At 44.3% G+C, this 7,500-nt stretch overlaps 1 protein-coding gene across 1 annotated transcript in view; it reads left to right on the top strand.

Annotated features, from left to right (window-relative positions):
* The window catches only part of grip2b (glutamate receptor interacting protein 2b), a 151,473-nt gene that overhangs the window by 95,496 nt on the left and 48,477 nt on the right, over positions 1 to 7,500 (top strand). The window contains exons 10-13 of the mRNA XM_076268728.1: positions 1,337 to 1,462; positions 1,809 to 1,964; positions 2,394 to 2,580; positions 6,951 to 7,096. Coding sequence (XP_076124843.1) covers positions 1,337 to 1,462; positions 1,809 to 1,964; positions 2,394 to 2,580; positions 6,951 to 7,096 — 615 coding nt within the window. The remainder of the gene's footprint in view (positions 1 to 1,336; positions 1,463 to 1,808; positions 1,965 to 2,393; positions 2,581 to 6,950; positions 7,097 to 7,500) is intronic.

Here is a 7,500-nt window from a genome sequence, read left to right as displayed (position 1 = left end):
GAGGAAAGGCCTTTTCTTCAATCCCCTACAGCTACTCAGTCTCACATGGTTTACCCAGGGGTAATAGAATGGGGTATTATCATTCAAACAGGATAGCCCCAGAGGTTATCAGGGAGTTGCATCACTCCTCTACTCTGTTCCTTGGGAGAACAGGGATAATACAGACTCCCATAGTAATTATACAGGCCGCTCAGATGCTGTACTGTGGAGGATCATTTTTTATATGAACATTCAGGCGTACTCAGAGACAGCAATGTTTCCTGTAAGTGGGTCAGTTTTCAGCATATCAACTCTGCAAATCATGCATACACTATATACATTATACACGCTCAGCATGACTCAATAAACTATGGGTGTATGTAAATACACATGCATTTATATGTACTACATTACCTATAGGCTATGATCTATTCATTTAATAACTACCTCTTGCCACGGTATGGTAAGAAGAGCTAGGAGTAAATCTAATTCAGCACGCAAGGCTTCTTAAAATGCAGATTTTTTTTTGTCCCCAGGTGTTTAGTCAATTTCTGGGGCTAAGTGAGCCCTGCTAAGTGAGCTACGTTTTTTAAAGTCAACTTTGGCTTTAACAGTATTTGCTCAGATTGCCATGCATTGGAAACACTTCACTTTGCACAGCTGAAAAGGATGCAGAGGTTTAGATATTCAGTACTAGGGGGTACTGAACTGTACAACATGTGATATGTGTGCTGTTGAATTGATTCCATTTTTACTGTATGAGCTAAATCACTAAAGCCAGTTTTGAATGGACTCCCCGCCAAAGCCAAAAGATCCCCTGAAAGATGTGCTATTGAGAGCATAGGGGAATTGAATTATGAATACAAATGTCACATCTGTTGAATATCGCAAAAATGAATGATCATGTTGTATTACTGTAAGAGAAGTGACTGAAGCATTGGAGCTGTGTTTACTGAAAGATATCTACTGTTTAAGTTTCACACTTGGTGTGTGACATGGTGTGTAACATTGTGTGTGTTGTGTATATGTGTTGTTGTCGTGTGTATGCTGTGTGCATTATTCTAAAACATGATAGATTTGTACACTATGACCTGGTAGTTTCAATGCCACTGCACCAAGTCACAGTAGACCAGCTTAATCAGCACTGCTTGATAGACCAAAGGCCAGACCGTTTGTCATTGGGACTTTATATTGACTCTGTGACTTTATTGATGCCATGTCTGTGTGTGTGTGTGGTTGTATGCTTGTTTGTGTGTGTGTGTGCATCTGTGTGTGTGTGTGTGTGTGCGCGCTCGCATGTATGCTTGTATGTGTGTCTGCGTCTGTATGTGTGTGTGTGTGTGTGTGTGTTTTGCAGTGAAGGTCCTGAAGAGTGACCACCCTCACTCGTGGGATCCGTGTGTGAACTACTGCCATACCCAGCACACAGGCCAGTGTAAGACCTCCACATGGAGCACCTCCAACAGTCAGGACTACTGCAAATGTAAACACACAGCCAAAGCTCATAAAACACACTCCACACACATGTCATATCTGCCATCTTTCTATTCTAGCTACTATTTCATTTTCTGTCTGTCTGTCACATGCTACGCAAATTAAATATACACTAACTTGCATGAAGAAAACTATTTATCGTGTAAATATGACACGCAAACAAGAAAGTGTAACTTCAGGTTGCCGCCAGATCTCTTATTTCTCTCCAGTTCTTGTGTTCACCACGTCATCCCTCCTTCTCTCTCCCTCCTTCTCTCTCCCTCCTTCTCTCTCCCTCCTTCTCTCTCCCTCCTTCTCTCTTCCTTTTTCTCTCCCTCCTTCTCTTTCTCTTGCAGCTGTGGTGTCCACTAACTTCTCCCCGGGCTCCACCACCACTTCTGGGATGACCAGCCAGACGTCCAGCACGCTGCCCCGCACCTCACATCCTCCGATGAGCCCCCGCAACTCCATGCTGAAGAGGAGGCAGCGGCAGAAAGACCACAAGAGCTCATGTAGGTGACCTGATGTAGTGGACATGTGGTGCGTTTAAAGGAGATTGAAAACAGATCAAATAAAACATGAAAAGGCAAAGTGTGTGTGTGTGTGTGGGTGGGTGTGTGGGTGGGAGAGAGAGAGAGAGATAGAGAGAGAGAGAGAGACTGCTGTGATTTGTCTTTATGACTATGTATGTTGTGCATGCCTGTGTGTGTGTGTGTGTGTGTGTGTGTGTGTGTGTGTGTGTGTGCTCTATGTCCATTTGTATGTGTGTATCTACTTTGTGTGTGTGTGTGTGTGTGTGTGTGTGTGTGTGTGTGTGTGCTCTATGTCCATTTGTATGTGTGTATCTACTGTGTGTGTGTGTGTGTGTGTGTGTGTGTGTGTGTGTGTGTGTGTGTGTGCGTGTGCGTGTGTGTGCTCATCTCCCCTCTCCTCCTCCTCAGTATCTCTGGCCTCGAGCTCGGTGGGTCCGGGTGGGCAGATCGTGCATGTGGAGAGCAGTGAGGTGACTCTCGGAGGAGATCCACTCAACGGCTTTGGCGTGCAGCTGCAGGGAGGCATCTTCGCCACCGAGACGCTCTCTGCACCTCCGCTCATACGCTTCATCGAACCCGACAGTTCCGCCGAGAGGTACAACTCTGGACACGCACACACACACACATACAGGCACACAAACGCGCACGCGTGCACACACACATGCACACACACACACGCACACACACACACACACAGGAACTCATACACAGCCGCACACACACATGCTTCTTTTCATCCATGTTGACACACAGTAATCCACCCACTCACTCAATTCATTCATGTGTATACACACAGACACACACTGATTTTTGCAATGACGTGGTATAGTTTGTGTTGCTGTTGTCAGGATGATGATGTTGCTGTAAGAAAGACGTTTTCCTCACTGACTGGGGATGCAGCAGCAGGGACAAAGAAGAGCATTCAGAATTTCTCTACTATGCCTGTCATGAAACTGCCCCCTACAGGCTGAAACTATGCAATTCATCAGCAGTGGGCCTGAAACTATGCCTGAACACATTACTGAAACACACACACACAGATTTTTTTTATCTTTCTCTCTCTCTCACACACACACACAGACACACACACACACACACACACACACACACACACACACACACACACACACACACACACACACACACACACACACGGCCAATTCACTGTTAACATGAATTCTAGCAAACTATTCCCTTACCTCACAAGGTACATACTGCTAAAATGCAAAGGCTTTCCCTGCTGTGAGTCACTCTCAATACGAGTGTTTACTCTATGAATAAAAGAAAAGATGATGAGAGTGCTCACACAGGCATACACAGTATTAGTCTGCGGAGGATTTACAGGGTAGAGAGCTACACTTTGTCATCTCTGTAGATGAGGAGAGGTCCAGTATGCATGAGATACGGTGCCTGGAATGCAATGACAAAGGGTGTACCTTGAATAGGGGCATTTTGAAGATAAAACATCTCAGGTTCAAATCATTTGTTTTCTTCAGGGTGGATTTTGCGTTTCGAGCAGTTCCCAGAACCCATTCTAGAATGATAGTTTCAAACTTTCTCGAAAATTATTGAGCTTGGCTTTCACACATGGTCACCCCAAGCAAGAGTATAAGAAATGGTGCTGTTATCCCAATTGGTCCATAAGAAATAGCCTAATATATTGTATCATGTCATTTAATGGGAGTATAATGGCAAACATCGTCTTTTGATAGAGTGGCGTGAGAGAGGAACCAGTACATCTCATAATAAATTTCAGCAATAAGCCCCGATAGGCCGTAGGTTACATTGATTTTAGAACAGTTGAGGGGCGTTGTTAAGCATGTCGCGCTAGCGAAGTGTAATCTACGGACTCGAGTGGCTTATTGCTTTTCTAAAACGGTTTCTACATATATCTGGCAAGACGTCATAATATAAAGGCACAGCAACGAGAAATGTAATGATTTATTCATAGATAAATATTCTTCCGCCAAGAAATATATTTCCTCGAAATGCAGTCAAGGTGTTGGTTTCTGCTGGATTTTACAACGGCATTGAACGTGATTCAGCCAATCATAATTAAGGACCGAAACTATCCGTTTTAGAAGGAAGGGTTTATATTCCCCACATGGCCAGCTTTAGTGTGAGGTTTATGGATACGGTATAGTATTACCCGTGGCCCTTGTTCCATTATTAATATGCAACTAAGCTAATTACCTTAATTATCTGTGAGCAACATAAATTCTCTATGCTACTCAACTCTAACTCTTTCTCTAACTTGAACCTTAATGTTAGTTTTATGTCATATCCAAAGCCATATTCTGTTCCTCTTCAGCAGATTGCATTGCTACTCTGTATACTGGCCCATGTTTATAAAGAGCTGTTTTATAAAGTAAAGCTTTTGTTAGGAGACTGGGTGATTTGATATGATCTGGGCACTCTCTGCCTCCTCCTGTTTGATTGCTGTTGCACAGGATTACATGACTGCTCCGTGCCTTGACTGAGAGAAGTGTGTGGCTGTGATGTCTCTTCTATTGCTCTGTGCCTTTGATCCTATCAAGCCGACAACACAACACATCTCTGATCATATTCCCACACAATAAAACAGCCACATAATCCACCCGTCATGTGGTGGATGCACTGAAACCAGGCACCTACAGGCTGCGACAGGTTGCAACAGACTTCCTAGCTGGGATGAACAGCAAAATAGGGTATTATACAGGAATGGCAATAATCTGTTACCTGAGGGCCTGAACAGGCCTGATTTGGCCCTGATTAGCTTCTTAATGGTGATGGGTACCTCTGAAGTGGGTCTGACCCTGATCTGCTGCATGTGGACCAGAACCAGGCCAAATCTAGGCCAGTTTGGATCAAGATCACGTCAGGGTCAAAACAAATTGATCCAACAGGAGAGGTGTGTGGAGGTGAGTTGAGAGGTGAGTTGACTAGATTCATGGCAGCGTTGCTCTCTTCGTCTGTAACCTGAGGTGATCTCTTATGCTATCCTGCCTTCACCACTGCTGTGATGACATGAGACGCTGTGTTTGAAGCAGTGCCTCTTTGTCAGGACTCCAATATGAGCTGCCTGTGTGTGCGTGCGTGCGTACGTGCGTGTGTGTGTGTGTGTGTGTGTGTGTGTGTGTGTGTGTGTGTGTGTGTGTGTGTGTGGCTCCCAGTAAAGCAGGCTGGCAGAAAGCAGGCAGGATGAAGAGCTGATACTGCAGGCTGTATGTGGGTCAGTGCTCAGCAGGGTCCGAACCAAAGGAAGAGCCTCCTATCACAGCAGTTTAAGCTGTGTGTGTGTGTGTGTGTGTGTGTGCGTGCGTGTGTGTGCGCGCATATGTGTGTGTCTAAGAGAGAGAGAGATAGATAAAGAAAGAGAGAGAGAGAGGAAAAAGAAGACATTGACACCGTGTGTGTATACAGTATGTGTACGTACGTATATATGTTTGATCTTTAATGTGTGCATATGTCTGTATAACGGTGTGTTTGTGTGTGCGTACAAGTGTGTATGTGTTTACATTTGTGTTTTTGTTTATGTGTCTACGTCTGTGTGCCTGTTTTATTTATGTGTGAGAGTGTTAGATTGTGCTGCAGCATACTTAGGAGTTGAGCCATGGCAGGTAGGTCTGTTTACTGGGAGAGGAGGCACAGGGAGGCTGCTGAAGGATCCACAGCTCATTACTGTAGCAGGAGGTTCAAATCACTCCCCCCACCAGGAAGGCCAGGGTTAGGGGGGGGGGGGGAGAAAGTGGGCCCTGGGGGGGGGGGGGGGGGAGAAAGTGGGCATCACCCCTCTGGGCTGGCTGGGTGCTGTTGGCAGTGGTTCATGTAATTATTCAATTATGTTCTCACTGGCAACTGTCTCAGGGCACGTACCGTATCCCACAATGCACTGCTCCACCAGCCTTGAGGAGTCTCTGTAGGTGGGAAGCAGAGTGAAGATGACAGCACAGAGATTTCATGGGTCTGCATGATTAGATGGCAGTGCAGAGCTGGCGAGCCTGTCCAGCAGATGCTAGAGCTAGTTACTGTGGACAAAGGAACCATTTCTGACTTGTTTTTGTCTTTGTGAAACGGGCATTGTGTATTAGGTAGGCATCTTCAGAACAAACTCTCCTTATCCATGCCAGTGAAAGTGTCATGCATGATAGTTGAAAACAATTTAGAATCGAGGAGAACAACTGGCGCTGTTTAAAATTCTTTAAATATATTATGCATTCTGCATTTTGCAAATCACTCACCACTCAATTCAGTAGATTTTTTTCATAAAGCAATTCTGATCATTTCAGTTCATCACAACAGCTGCAGAAAGCACTGAGGAATAAAGTTCCCTATATCATTTGTACATACATGAGACTATGAAGCTTGCAGTTCATCCAGCAATGGCCTTTTCATTAAGAAGGGAATGACCTCTTCCTCATCCACATTGCTTTTGTCGCACCCAGTTTCATTCAAGATTGCACTGTGATATGTTCTAACTGAGCCCTTTTTTACAATTTATGATGACACCTCACACTAGATTGGATCTTTAATATCACACAACCAAGCAACACCTTAAATCCACCCTGTCAGGTCTGCCTGTTCGGAGTTCTTTCTCTGTGAGTTAATATCCTCAGTGAGTGATGTTTCAGGCCGGTGCTGCTTGTGGCTTTACTCCTCATCTAGATGTACCTCTGCATGCCCCTGGCCATCAGGGATATCTGATGGAGGCTGTTTCTTCTCTAAGGAGAAACTGAGGAGATTTTACTCGCATAGTAGGTGATCGTCTGGTATTTCTTGCAGCAGCAGGATAGAAGCTGATTCAAGATCAGTAGTTCTGCCAAAATGAACAGAATAAAAATGAAAAATGTTCTTTGTGGCAACTATTTCATTTAAATAGGTGATATGCTATAGGAGATATTTGTTGGAGTGCCCTGAACTTTCCTGGAAAAGACATTTGATGTGTTTATGTTTTTGCGTTTGTGTCTTTCTTTTTTTGATTGACAGGTGTGGGCTGCTTCAGGTTGGCGACAGAGTACTGTCCATCAACGGTATCCCAACGGAGGACGGAACACTGGAGGAGGCCAATCAGCTGTTACGAGATGCTGCTCTGACCAATAAAGTCACTCTGGAAGTGGAGTTTGATGTAGCAGGTCTGTGACAGATGGAATTTAATTTATTTCACAAACAGAATCATTTATTGGTCAATCATTATTATAATTTATACTGGAGTGTAGTGTACAGTCGGGGCTATGCTTTGTTGAGAAGTCTAATTGCAAATGGGAGGAAATTGTTCAATTAGTAAGACTTCCCTTCTTCCCGCTCTTCCCTTCCCGCTCTTTCCTTCAACAAAATGCACTGGTTCTAAGTTAGTATGGTAAATGTTTACTAGAACCTGATTAAATGTATGCAATCCTTACCAAACCTCTTTGAGTTTGAGTACAGCTTGATTTAAATTGTGGACTGTTTATATATGATAATATGATGTCCTGTGTGGGGAATCAAAAGGTAAACTCAACGTTGGTCCAATGTTAACTGAGCCCATGTGCTTCTGCTC

This window comes from Alosa pseudoharengus, unplaced genomic scaffold (genome assembly GCF_046254945.1).
Source record: "Alosa pseudoharengus isolate Yale_2024_CS ecotype anadromous, Long Island Sound unplaced genomic scaffold, YU_APseudo_1.1 YU_APseudo_1.1_scf_5, whole genome shotgun sequence".
Classification (NCBI taxonomy): domain Eukaryota; kingdom Metazoa; phylum Chordata; class Actinopteri; order Clupeiformes; family Clupeidae; genus Alosa; species Alosa pseudoharengus.
This window is presented reverse-complemented; position numbering and strand designations above follow the sequence as displayed.